A 14,957-nucleotide genomic window follows, 5' to 3' on the forward strand; every position below is an offset into this window, starting at 1 on the left:
ACTGAGCCACCCAGGTGCCCCAGGAACTTAATTATCTTATGTTGAATTATTTTTGTCCTCCTTCATATTCACTTTCTTTTCTTGTATTATTCTGATCTTTGGTCTTTTTCTTATGTATTAACTATTTTTGGCTCAAGCCTTTCTTCTCTTTTGAGCTAACCTATGTTTGTAATGGTGTTATTTGGTCCTCACTTTTCCCTTAGCTTTTTATTGTTGTTGTTTTTATATAATTTGTTGTTTATTTCTTAGTGCAAGAAGTCATAGGGCGTTTTCTTTTTATAGATTATCTTCTAGATCAGGTTCTCTCTCTGACTTTTCCCCTTCTTACGTACTGACTCTATTTTTTCTTTTTCTTTTCAGTAGTATGTTTGCGTAATCTCTGTGCTTCTCATTCTCTATCCCCTCCCCATGTTACTAAGGCTTGTCTTAGTAACAACTCTGACCTGGTGTTCTGCTTTCTTTGATGTGGCTGGGGTGTGATGTTCTGTTTTCTCTGATGTGGTATGAATAAATCTCTTTTTACTCTCCTTGCATTTTATCTTTGGCTAGTTGTGTTCCCCAAAGAGCTACAATATGAATACAGGCTTTTTATTTTACTTACTTTTAGTTAGGGGGTGAGGGAGAAACTGGAGAATTCATCTGGAATGATACAAGTCTTTGTCCTTCTGAGATTTTTGTTAGAATGAATTCGAAAATAGAACACTTATAGTGGTAAATACATCCTGTTTCCATAATGGGATTGTGTTGTGATTCATTTTGGTCCCCAATTCAGCATAGAACACCAGAATCTCTGTGTTTATCAGAAAGTTAGCTATCAAAAAAAATAAAAACAAAACAAAACAAAGCAAACCCCCCAGGGTAAAAAAAAAAAAAAGTTAGCTTTTGTTTATTTCCTGTGTTTTACCCTTATCCCATCATCAGCAATTTCTCCTCCCTCCAACTCAGAAGAGGTGGCGAGGGATACTCTCAGTCAGTGTCTCTCAAATCTGTTGTTGGTACTGACACTTAACCAGTACAGTTTTTCCTTTTATTTTATTGGGTATTGGAAGAGAATTGTTTGATCTGGCTCTACCCTACTGATTTTAACTGTAAGTCCTTGATACCATTCTTTACTTGTATGATGTTCCTTTAATTACTTCTAAGTCTGTTACAAACATATGTTTGCACTATACCTATGAGTATAAAAAATCTTCCTGATGCAGAGTTACTTGCTTTCTCACATAGTTTCTATACATTCAATATTTGTTGGGATTATCAATGGTTTAGCAGGCAGATACCAAGAAGATAGAAAGTGAGCCGAATTAACTTTGAGAACAACAAGCAAATATATCATAGCTATATTTGATTATGATTTGTATAGCTACACTATTTTTTTCTCAGATATTTATTATATGCATTTATTTCCTCACAACACTCCAGTTGTATATTTTCTGTACTAACTTTTTAAGATTTTATGCTAAAGTATTACTTTATAGATGACTTTTCAGTTATATGTTAATTTTGTTATTAATGACTTTGCTTATGGTAATATTTTGGAGGGGGGTTAAAATTGAAAATATATGAAGTTTCATAAATAAGTAGAATTAAAGATTACCATGCAGCATACTTCAAAATTACTTTCAGAAGTAATAAATTCTATAACTCTTACCAAAACCAGAAATAAGTTTAAAAAAGCAACAAGCAGAATGAATTTAGACATAGGGAATGAACTATAATAATAATTTCTAGATGTCAAATTCTCATGGTAGACTTATAAGTCACTGATTTCATAACTTCATATTCTTTTATTTATACTTTTATGTATTTCAAATCTGAGTTTTTGCAAGGCAGAAAAAATGTTAAGTTCTTTAACATGCCTTTATTCTTGAATAAATCAGTATATGCATATGCCCATACTCACAATATTCCCTGATTTAAAGATCTCAGTCTCTGATCTGTTACTTTACATTGTAAACCTATTTTATTTTCAGGGGAAGTGTTGCAAATGGAGGATGATCTCGTCATCTCATTTCAGTTAATGCTCTGTGTCCTTGACTATTTTATTAAACTCTCACCTCCTGCATTGCTTAAAGAACCGTATAGTAAGTATTTTAAATAATTTATGCATCTTCTATATCATTATTCAGCAGTTTTTGTTTAATGAATCAAATATGTTCTAGAGCTGAAGGAATGATAAAAAATAAATCAGACATGGACTCTGCCCTCAAGTAGTATAGGATATAGAAGTAGAGATAAGACAAGTAAGCAAAGAAGTAGTATATGGCCATTTTCTAAGTGGTCTGGGCCAAAATACAGTAAATGCTATGAGAGTTCAGGAAGCGAGAAAGATTTTCAGCTGGGGAAGACCAAGGAAGACCATATAAAAGAGGTGGATTTTGAACTGAGTATTGAAGAGTAGATAGCATTTGAGTGTTTGGGGAAGTTGGAGTAGGATATTTCTGGTAAAAATAAAGTTAGGAGGTAAGGCACAGATATGAATGAAGCTTGTTGAGAAAGAGTGGCCCATTTTGCTGGAGAAGATCACCTAATTTGAATTATTGGATGCTATGATTATTATGTGACTCATTTTTTTTTTTTGTATATAGATTGTAATTGATCTACCTCAAGGGGTGATGTGGTTGGAAGTATTCTTAAATGAAAGTAACTGTTTCTAAAAAAAAAATTAAACATAAAAAATAAAAAAATAACTTGCTGAAATAGACAGCATTAAGCAGAGACAAATATATTCCTCTGAGAATGGAATTGCTTCTTTTGGTGGCATCAAGAGTAGGATATCAAAATCACTTATATCACAGAAAAATGTAAACTTAACTAAGGCTGAATTGATTCATTGGTCCTAAAATGATTAAAGAATTAATAATACTAAAAATAATAGAGGACAGATCAAAACATGGAAGTCTCAGTGTTGGAAGTGCCTGAGAAGCAGAAGCCTAATTAATCCTTTTGAGCAATAGCTTCCTGGAAAATGGAGTTTGGAGCAGAATTTCCAAAATGTGTTGAACATGTTTAGACAGAAAAAGGTCACAAGCAGAAACCACCTATAGAACAGGAGAAAAGAAATAGAAAACAAATATATTTAAAAAAATTCTGAATCTGTAAAGATTATATATATTTTTTTCTTCACTTTTTTCCATGTTACAAGTTTAATAAATTGATGTAGGATGTTAATTAGGTTGATAGGCATTGTTCTTTTGAATCATTGGAAAGTACATTTAATTCTCTAAGTGCTGTGTTAAAGAGAAACCAGGATGAGGTGATAAATTGGCTGAGTAAGTAAACTTATAATTAACTTTTTATTATGGAGAATTTAAAGCGACTACAAAAGTAGACAGTAGTATAATAAACCCCCTGTACTTAAAGTACCTACCTTCAGCATATGGTCAGTCTGTAGCCCCATCTGCTGCCCAGTTGCATCAACAATATTATTTTGAAGTACATCTTCGCATACCATTTCATCCTTATAAATTTTAATATGTGTCTCTAAATATAGTCTTTTTAAAAAGCATAATAACTACCATTGTCACACCTAAAAATCACTTAATAACCTACCACCAAGTATCTAGTAAGTGTTCAGACTTTCAGTTGTCTAATAAAAGTGATTTTAAAACTTTTTTACAGGTTGACTAAATCAGAATCAAAGATCTATACCTTATGATTGGTTGATACACTTTTGAGACTTTTTAAAAAAACTTCCTTCTCCATTTGTCTTTTTTTCCTTATAATTTATTCATTAAATAATAGGTGGTTTATTCTGTGGGGTTTCTCGTGGTTTAATTTTTTCTGATTTTGCATCCTGTTGTATAGTTTAACATGTTTCTGTATTCTCTGTTTCCTGTAAATTGTTGGTCAGCCCTGGAGGCAGTTAATACTTTTCATACTTAGTCATCTGTTATCTCTTTAATAGCTGAATTCATTTTCAGTTTGAATTGGGAATGCTCAAAATAATACAGGAGATTTTTCAAAAAAGCACCCTTTATCACATAATATTTAAATACTTTTTTAAAAAAAGAATTATTTGCTATGATATTTGCTCAAACTTTTAAAATTTATTTAATTTTATACCATGTCTAGCAATTGAGTCCATAATTTTTTTACTTTTTTAAGACTCTTTAAGATAGAAAACATTTTTTCCCCTTACAGACTCAGTAGGGTACATTTAAAATTAGTTTATAAGTTGGCTATTTCTCTTGCCTTCTCCGTATTTGCCTAATAGCAAAAACTATTATCAGTACACAACTTAAAATAGTCAATAAATAGATGAAACTGTTAGCCTTTTAATGAAGCCTAGTAAATAAAAGTAGCAGAATGTTACTAAGATTATTTCTGATCTCCCAAGTTAGAATACTTCATTATTTTATACAGTGGAATGTGCAATTGTTCTTATCTAATTTACCATTTTTACAGAAACAGCTGTAATACCTTTTAATGGTTCACCTCGAACACCAAGGCGAGGTCAGAACAGGAGTGCACGGATAGCAAAACAACTAGAAAATGATACAAGAATTATTGAAGTTCTCTGTAAAGAACATGAATGTAATATAGATGAGGTAATTTAACTTCATGATTTCTTTAAAATGAAGTAGATTTAGATGTAAGTTCTTCCTAACAGTACTTCTTTCATGACAAGCTTGCTTTTGTACTTAGTGCTAATTCTTTTGCAGCAAAATATTTAGAAAAAAAATTATTTTTCATGTTCAGTTACTTTGATTTTAAAGAGAGTAGTTCCCTTACTCAGGAATCACTGAAAAGGTACATCTTTATGGCAGTAGGTTTCAAATGAATTTGTTCTTTGATTCCTCTGTGGTTACTAATAACTCCTAATGTTTTAAAATACCCTGCTAAGATACCCTTGTGTTTTGGTTTGATGATAAGTAATATCAGCATTAGATTTCTGTTCAGCCTATATGCTTGTTCCAAATATTACACCAGATGTGAATCGCTGGTAGAGAATACACATGAACACCCTGGAATTGTTTATCTTGTTCATAGAATCTGGAGTGTTGGAATTGGAAGGAGTCTTAGGAATAGTGTACTCATCCTCCTCTTAGTAATGAGTAAATGAGCTTCTAGAAACTAATAGCTAATACTGAAGGGCTAGACTTTGGGAAATCTGCCACCAGTTGCTCCTTCGAGTGTATGATATTTCTCTCATAGATTGTTGTCCACAGTTCACTACCACCAGATAGCTGTATGAAATGTTGCATCTTTGAAACTTCTCTGTCATCTCTGGGAAGGAATGGAGTATGATCTCAAAATCTAGTTTAAGAAGTGTTAGAATGATTTATCAGGATATCTTAATGTTAACACTGTGACTTTTGTCAGTTTCAATAAAGACATAGATATACACCTGTGGTTCTAGATGTATCAACCTTATACATGTGTTTACTTTTTTATTTTTCTAGAATCACAAATAATCTTTGCTAATAAGCTCACAGATATAGTTGATTTTTTAAAATCCAGTCTGTTGCTAAGTCCTGAAAGATAATGAATATGCATAAATTCAGTTTTCTCATTCTTGGTTGTTAATTCTCTGAGTTTCATAACTACTTGCAAAATTTCATTTCTAAAATCAGGAATAAGTCATTAAAATCTTTTTTCATTTTAAATAACTCTTTATAATTTAGAATCTTTATAGGAGTGATTTTTAAAGTACAGCTGGTTAAAAACCATGGTAGTAATTGACATTAATTGACACTTGATTATTTAGATACAGCATTTTTGGTTATATAACTATTGGTTAGTTAATTAGTGGCTATATAATTATTGTTTAATTAACACTAAATGGCTAACTAGAAATACCTACCTTATAAATACTCCAGTTAAATGGGAGTTAGTTAGAAAACAAAATTAATAAGTTACAGAAGGCTCATTTTTGCAACTTATTTTGAAGAAGATATGAATTGATATTATTTCCATCTTAGTAAATATAGACTTCAAGTTTGGAAAACGTAAATGAAAAAGTAAGTTGTTTAAAATTTTGTAACATATCACAAGTGTAAAACCGGCAGGAATATGACTCCAGATTTCCTGATTAGTCTTTATTATCCATGTTAAATAAATGTACGGTGCTTTTGTATGAAACTACGTCATTTTTCAAAATACTGCTACCTGATTTTGAATTGCATTACTGGGTATTCTTTATTTGTGTGAAATTATCTTCTTGTAAAAACAAGCTATTTTGCTGAGTTTATGCTAAAATAATTGCCTTGATATTTCCTAAGCTAACTTTCAGATGACGAGTATGAAGTGACCTAAAAATATGCTTTAGGGTGAAATTGGAAACAGTATACTGAAAAGAGAAGAGATGGGTCTTGACTGTGATGATAGATTGGGTTTTAATTCCAGTGCTGCCACTTCCTAGCTATCTAGCTTTAGTCAAGTTGCTTAATTTTTTCGATCCATCTTTTCATCATCTGTTAAATGTAGGATATTGAAGTTGGTTTCAGTGGGTTTTCTTCTTATAAATCCTATTTCATTAATAGTTCTCTCCTCCCATTCTAAGACTTGAAATCTGCCTCACATAAATTAAAAAGAAAATACTTGAATTAATTATAAATAATTATCATTAGGTTGAATGTAAATCATAGATCAAAGTATCAGTTAACACTTTCATTCTAGTGTTAATAGTGACAAAGATTAAGTTTTTTTGTTTTAATGGCTATGCTGTAACTTTATCTTTTTCAGGTGAAAAATGTTTATTTCAAAAATTTCATACCTTTTATGAATTCTCTTGGAATTGTAGCTTCTAATGGACTTCCAGAGGTAATCTGAAAGAAAACTTAATTGGTAGAAGTTAATATATTTTGGGACTTCTGGGAGGGAAGAGTAGCTGTCTAATTTCTTAAAATTACTTTTTATTAAATATTTTTTGCCCAAAGAAAGAAAACTAAGTAGAATATTGGTGAACCAGCTTTATATAAGTAAGAGAAAAACCTTTTGAATATATATTCAGATGTATAAATAAGCAGCATTTGTAATTTGCATTAAAAATTGATTTTTACTGAAATCTTTCAAAAATCAAATTGTAGGCTTTTGAATTTCTGAGTGCCATTATATTTAAGTATAACTAAATATGCACAATCAAATTTGATTCTAATTTGCTGTGCATCCTTAAGCATAGGATACAGGGATTGATGCCATCAACATAATTGGCATTTCTGTATTGTGGAATGTCTCTTTTGAACATTTAAACTACTTAATTGAAAATAAATTCATTCGAAACAGCTATGATTATATTGCAGAAATGTTTTACCTTAGTGGTGTGCCATCCCTCTATCTGTTTCTTTTCACATTTTGCCTCAAAAATCTTGCTTTTCAATGAGAACAGAACAACTGATATGTGGTAAGATGAAATATGTGGAGAGAAAGATGCTTAGATAAATGATGAAGAACAAGTACTCAGGGATAAAGCAGTGTTTTAGAAGCACCTGGCATTAGTTACCAAGACCAAAAGACATGAAATCAGATAGGTAGTTTGCTGATTCTGTGACCTGAATTGGTGGCTAGTCCTTGAATAAATAAACTTATCCATCCAAAAATTATTTATTGAATGCTTAATATTTGCCAGATATTGTGCTAGATACTATCCATAAGAGCTTTAACTCACAGTCATTGTTGTTAAAGTGTTAGTTGGAGAAAAACAAAGAGAACGCTACAGGAGTCTGTAAGGGGTCTGGTAGAAGTATACACATTTGCTGTGTCATCTTAGAGGAGGGCCACCAAATTCAGAGTGAGAACAGATGGAAAACTGTTGGAGGTGTGATTTCTGAGATGAGTAAGCTTTATGAGAAATGGGATTTCCAGTGTTAGAAATTATAGATTCACAGGGACAGTGATATGTGATAGTGTGGTCTGTTCAGTGAACTCCAACTGATTCATTAAGATGGGGACACAGGGCAGAATACTGGTAAGATAGACTAGAGAGGCAAGAAAAGGGGCCAAATGTTGTATTACTGAGTTTTCTTAACCACTGTACCAAAAAATGGGCTGTTCACAACTCTAAAGAATCTTGGACACTCACTGTAATTTTCTTCCTTTAGAAAGGATTATGGTTTTAATAGCAATCTTAAGATAAACCTTATATTTACCTCATCATTTTTCATATAGTATTAATGGCTGCCCCAATAAATGATTGATAATTCATGTCTCACTAAGATTGGGCAGAAACAATGACTAAATTCAATCAATGTGAGTGACTGTCTTAGCTAAAAAACTTACACAAACAAAAAATTTACATTTAACTGGATTTCTTCCTGCCTCTCCTTTTGAAATGCAATTTTAGTTCACTCAGGTAAGAAATCCTCAGACTTCAAAAGTCATAGTAGAAGTCATGCCAAATAGTTGTCTGTTGGGCATTAGTTTTTAAATTATGATTAGAAAATTATGAATCAGTACTTCTAAAAGACTTATAAGTTCTAGCAAATGTAGAAGTATCTGAGATTAGGAAGACATTATGCAGATGTGTTAAGTGGGCTAATTAACTGAGCTAATATTCTTGTCCAAGACACTTAACTAAAGGGAGTTATAGTACCTCAAACAATTTAGAAAAGGTAGAGAGAATGTATAACCGAGAGGATTTGTTATATTTGAAAAATATTTTTATATTGATAAGCATAGGGAATGATTAGAAGTGAGGGATGTATGGGATATTTGGAGGATCTTGGCAATTAAGTGGTCATAATAATACCTACTGTTTTTTGTTACTGGTGATCATTGTCTACATAAAACACTAATGAATGGGATGCATGCATAAAATTGGTTTAAAATTAGAGTTAAAAAGTAGCATTTTTTAATAGCACTTTCAGGTATGCTTTATTTTTATTGCATGTGAACTCAGTATATTATAAAATGAAGTGTATGCACAAAGATTCTTTAAATATGTATTTCTATGGACTGAGAGATGTAATGATATGAAAAGGATAATCAGTAATTTTTTCTTCTGAGGTGGAAAGTCTCTCTAAACAATATGAAGAGATTTACCTTAAAAACAAAGATCTTGATGCAAGATTATTTCTGGATCATGATAAAACCCTTCAGGCTGATCCTATGGACAGGTATTGTACATGGTCTAATTTTATTTGTTGAGGTACTTCTGCTATAGGTTGATTTAATATAGATAGATTAAATAGGTTTTTATTTAACTTCATGATCTTTAAATATCATTTATAATAAGTTATTTCAAATGCCTTTCTATAAACCTGATAATAAGATAAACAGTATTCTAAGCATATAATATAAAAACAAATAGAGATTTAATGTGAATTGTCCTCTATAGCAACTATTTTTTTAATTAAGCTGAATTTAATTTTAAAACTGCACTAAAAGAAAATTGTTGAAGTAATTAATTTACTTAAGTAGTGGTCTCTCTTTTTCCCCACCCTTTTATCTGCTATTACTTGCTTGGTTCTTTTTCTTAAAAATGTTAATACAGAAGTATATTCTCAACATCTAAAGATACAAACTTAATACAAAAAACAGAAGAAAACTTTAGAAGTAATGTAATTAACAACTTTAGAGAGATACAGGAGGAGGTTACTAATATTAAAAATTACCTTCCAGAGGTGTTGGGTATAAAAAACTTAATAGATGTTCTGAAAAGCAGCATAGACTGCTTGAAGAAAAGAGAATGGACAATCTAGAAGAACGTATTGAAGAATTCTCTAAGCATACAATGCAAATGGCCAAACAGATAATAAATAAAGGTCAAGAGACATAGAGGATAGATCCAGAAGTTCAACATCTGTTTGATAGGAATTTCAGAAAAAGATAATAAAGAGAATGAAGTAGAGGAAATAATTAAGGAAATCATTGAAGAAAACTTTACAGAGCTAAAGGATTCAAGGGTTGAGGTTGTCACTGCTTACTGAATACCTTGTAAGATTGATGAGAAGAGACTCATTCCTCGGCACATCTTGGTGAAATTTGGGTATTACAGTGATAAAGAAAAAATCCGAAAGTCTTCCAGAAAAAGAGAAATAACTTATAGAGGAGCAAGAATCAGATTGACCACAGACTCTAGATACTCTAGATGCTAGGAATCAGTGGAGCTATGTCATAAAAGTTCTGCAAGCAAAAGGCTTTACACCTAGAATCCTTTACCCAGCCAAACTGGCATTTGATTTTGAAGGAAAAACAAAGACATTTTTTTGATACTGAAGAATTCACAAAGTTTGTTTCTTGCATACCCTCTTTGAAAGAATTACTGGAGGATATACTTTAGCAATCTAGGATGACTATAAACCATACACACAATATATATTATCTTCCTCCCACAGCAAGAATCAAAAAGGAAAACAAAATTAAAATGCCATATTTCTACCTAGGAGGATGGACTGTGATCAGTATACTTGGGGAGCAGGTGAAAGGAAGGTTACACATACTACTTAAATGTTGGTGAAGTTAAAGTGTTAAAATTAGTGTTTATCACTGTAGCTTTTGCAGGAGTAGGCTTTCTACACTACTGGGGAGAGGGCGAGAATCTGTCATTGTAACCATAGACAGGGAGAGGTGGGGTGAAAGTAATAGAAAAACACAGGAAAAAAGATGGCAAGATAAGTTAAATGGGAAAAAAATGCAAAAGTAGAACTTTTATCATAAGTATTCAATTTTAGATCATTTATCATGATGTGAATCTTGAATCTCTACATTAAACCTTTTTCCTTTAGAAAAAAAAAGAAGTGCATTCTCTTGAATTATCATATAGAATTCTAAAGTAGGAATGATTGAGAGTAATTATAAAAAATTTGAATGATTATAGGGTAATTACAAAAAATTTGAATGATTATAGTTATATTTAATTTTATATATTTAGCATGAAATCTTTTAATATGTAACTGATAATATATGTAACTTGTAGGTTAAACACAAAATGTTTCAAATTTTATTTACATCAAAGTAAAGTTTTTGGAAGCCATAATGATTGAAAATCTTGAGCTTTGGTTTGTTTTTTTTTTTAATACTGAAGAGCTTGGTTCGTAATACCGTCTAACATCTAGAGATAGCATTTAACTTTTACTTTTAAAAAATTGTTAATGATTGGAGTACCTGTTTTTCATAAACCTAATAGAAGAAACCCAACTGAAAAACAATGGTGAAAAACACAAAATTTTTATTATTTAAGCAGCTTTTGGATCATCAGTTTTTTATCACTTCTGTTATTGACTTAACATTTTGTATAATGGTAGGAGGCAAGAAGTGATATATTGCTCTTTTGACTCATAAAACACAAATAGTGCATTTTCAATATGAATGACTTTACTTATCATTATTTAGTTTTGAAATGCAGAGAACGCCACGAAAAAGTAACTCTGATGAAGAAGTGAATGTGATTCTTCCACAAACTCCAGTTAGGTATGCATTTTCTTACTTCTGTTTTTCATTGTAATTATTTATTCAGTGCCTTCTTGTACTTTAAGTTTGTTCATTTGTTCTGTTATATACTTAGGTATACATACAACCAATATATATTGAGTGCTCTTTGCCTGCCAGGTATTTCACTAGTTGCTGAGGATATGATTATCAAATCTAGTTCTGTCCATCCTTAAGGAAAATAACCTAGAATGGGAATGTATTTCATCTCAGTAAATAAAAAAAGAAAAAATGTATCATTACCCTTTACTCTGCATACAACTTAAGAAGATAGAAACCATTTTTCTGTCCTTTTCCTCACTTCCTGCATCTTACCTGCTAGTAAGTTCTGTTGAATCTACCTTTAATATATCTCTAGTCCATCTCCTGTCCTCCATTAGCACTCTCACCAACTTTGTCCAGATCTCCTCCTCTTTGTTTTGGATTTTTTTTTATAGTAGCCTACTAACTGATCTTGCTGCGTCTAGTCTCCTCACTATTCCTCTCTCCCCACCACCAGATATTTTCTCCAAAGAGTCCCAGAATAATATTCTGTCGGGGGCAGGCCCCTGGCCAGGGCGGCCTCTGCCATTAAAAGATGGCCCCTGGCGAGTTTCCAAGAAAAGTTGCCTCATGAGACTAAGCGGAATGCCCAAAGAGGAGGTCAACAACATTGGTTGCTAGCAAAAGTTGTTCGTTTAGGTGCGTAGCCTGATTCGCTCCCTCCTGTACCCTGCTCGCTGATTGGTCATGTAAGCGTATATAAGTGTGTAGACTTGCGGAAATAAAGAGAGAGAAGATGCATCTGAACTGGGGCTTCTTGTCGTCCTTGTGCGTTGAGGGCGATAATATTCTAAAAATGTAAGTCAGATCATGTTCACCCTGCTATCAAACTTTTTGACTGCTTCTTTTGTTGCAGTTGAAATACACACTCCCTCACAGTGCTTACAAAACCTTATATGATCCAGCTTCTGTTGTGTCTCTAACCTCATCTTGTTTTCCTGCTCATTGTGTACTAGCCACACATACTTGAGGCTCCTCTTTTGTACTTGAGGACTTTCACATTTGCTTTTCCCTTTTCTTGAAACTCTTCCTATTTTTATTTTTATTTTTTATTTTTTTCTTCTGAATTACCAACAGCTGCTCTTCCTTTAGGTTCAGGACAAATATTACTTTTTAAAAGATTTCTTTCTGAAGTACTTTCCTTTATTCTTCTTTCCGATAGTATCCTGTTGTTATTCCTTTATAGCGTATATCCCAATTTGTAATTAAAAATTAATTTGTGTGTTTGCTTGTTTTTACCAATACCCATAATAGCCTTTAAGCTTGATACTGTTGTGGACCATGACATTTTTGTTCACCATTTAATAATTATGACCTAGGGTAATATTTGGTACATAGTGGGCTATCAGTAATATTTTTCAAATGACTACATAGACATATAAAGATACATTTCTTTATTAGTGTAAATTATAGTCATAAACTTTTGACAAACTAATGAGGTGGCACAGAAGGGACATTATGAAGGGATTTTATTGAACTGAATTTTGAAACATGAAAGTCTGTGACACAGGAGACTGGCATTTTAGGGAGTAGAAATAGCATGTACAAAGGCGTGGAAGTATAAAATAACACAGTTGTCTGGGGAACTATTAGCAGCTCTGTACTGACTCCCTAAGTGGGAAGATGAAATGGCAGGAGAGGAGGGTGAATACTAGATCCTGAAAGGCCTAATGCGCTGTACCCATAAGTTTGGATTTTAGCTTGTGCGTGATTTGGCCTGCTGTTATATATGGGTGTTAAATAGGGATAAGGATAAAATTAGACTTGATTTTTTGAAAGTTTATGTGATAGTAGTTTGTGAGGGGATGGACTAAGGAGGACATAGTAAGAAATAGACCTCTCAATCTGTCACAGTGGTTCTTAACCAAGGGTGCAAATTAGAGTAACCTGAGGAGGTTTTTTCCCAAACTACAAATGCCTAGACCCTACTACCATACACATAGTCAAAATCCCTGGACTGCTCTATTTCAGTAATTCAGTTGAGAAATGCTGAAGATCTGAACCAAGAGTAGGCAGTTGGAATGAAGGAGCAAGAACAGGTTTGATAAATATTTAATGAATTCATACTTAGAATATTATTCATGAGGCATTTATGGAACATGAAGAAGTAGTAACTTACAGATTTGAGAATTATCTGGGCAAGTTAAGACCATAAAAATAGATGAGTTTGCCTGAAGTAAAGGTAAGAATGGCAAGAATGGCTGGCTAAGCCCTAAAGAATGCTAGCATTTATTTATTTATTTATTTATTTAGTTAGTTAGTTAGTTAGTTCAGTTAGCCAACATATAGTAGTACATCATTAGTTTTTGATGTAGTGTTCAACAATTCATTAGTTGTGTATAACGCCCAGAATGCTAGCGTTTAAATACTAGATAGAAGTTAAAGAGAACGAGAGGGCACCCAGAGAATGAAGCCAAAAAAGCCAAGGGATGGAGGGAAATTCGGAAAAGAGTAGGTGTTTGAGTGTCACACGCTTCAAGGAAATCAAGTATCAGAACAATTGAGAAAGAACTTTTGGTGTTAGCAGTTAGTTATTTGTGGCTTTAGTCATTGTGGGCTTAAGCAGATTAGAAGATGTAAAAGTTATAAAAACAATAATATTTTAAAGGTGAGGAAGTATATCAGTTGAGAGGTATAATAGTTTGGTATAATAATAAGGAAGATAGAAAAAAAATATATATCAGTGATGTTTGTCATCTTTTTTCCTAAATGGAAACTTTCACCAAAAGAGGTTAAAAGACTTAAAGCCAAGTTCTTTTTCCAAACTGAACAAATGACATCGATTCTAATTCTTACTGATGTTACAAAAAAGAAAAAAAAATGTTCACTGAACATGTTTGCTAAGTAGTATTTAAGGACTCTTTAAGCCACAAACATTCTATAGTTCTTTGCATCAATAAACCATACCGACAGTACCAATGTACTGCTACTCCAAAATTGGAATGTTAGTATTTACTATACAACACACACACACACATATTGTAAAATTACAGAAATGTTAAGGGACTGACCCAGTTTTATGCTTTAACACTGATGACTTCTAAAATTATGTATGCTTTCATCTCAAGGCCTCTATAAAGAAAAGTCACAGGCTTCTTCATTTGAATTACAATATATCCTACTGGTTTTATTTGAAAAACTTTAATGTTTGATTGTAATAATGTTTTCTTAAGAAATTATCATTTTAATACCAGTTTATATGTTTTTTAAAATATCATTAATTTGACCAATTAATGTTTTTGAAATGTAGTTTTATTAATAAATAGATGTAAAATTCTTCAACTTTAAACTTAGTGATTATGAACATGTTCTTTCTTAATGGTTTAAATAAAAGGTAATTCCCTTTTGCAACGATGTGGTTGGAACTAGAGAGTATTCCAAACAAAATAAATCCATCAGAGAAAGACAGTTATCATATGATGTTACTGATATGTGGAATTTAAGTAACAAAACAGAGGATCATAAGGGAAGAGGGGAAAAAATAAAACAAGATGAAACCAGAGAGGGAGACAAACCATAAGAGACTCTTAATCATAGGAAACAGAGGG

General features: G+C 32.1%; 1 protein-coding gene across 2 annotated transcripts in view; it reads left to right on the forward strand.

The window, feature by feature from the left end:
- RB1 (RB transcriptional corepressor 1) overlaps positions 1–14,957 on the forward strand; it is a 157,994-nt gene that overhangs the window by 45,456 nt on the left and 97,581 nt on the right. For both annotated transcript variants that reach the window (XM_032315032.1, XM_032315033.1), the window contains 5 exons: positions 1,971–2,081; positions 4,405–4,547; positions 6,685–6,762; positions 8,944–9,053; positions 11,272–11,349. In XM_032315032.1, coding sequence (XP_032170923.1) covers positions 1,971–2,081; positions 4,405–4,547; positions 6,685–6,762; positions 8,944–9,053; positions 11,272–11,349 — 520 coding nt within the window. The remainder of the gene's footprint in view (positions 1–1,970; positions 2,082–4,404; positions 4,548–6,684; positions 6,763–8,943; positions 9,054–11,271; positions 11,350–14,957) is intronic.

This window comes from Mustela erminea, chromosome 15, assembly GCF_009829155.1.
Source record: "Mustela erminea isolate mMusErm1 chromosome 15, mMusErm1.Pri, whole genome shotgun sequence".
NCBI classification, from domain to species: domain Eukaryota; kingdom Metazoa; phylum Chordata; class Mammalia; order Carnivora; family Mustelidae; genus Mustela; species Mustela erminea.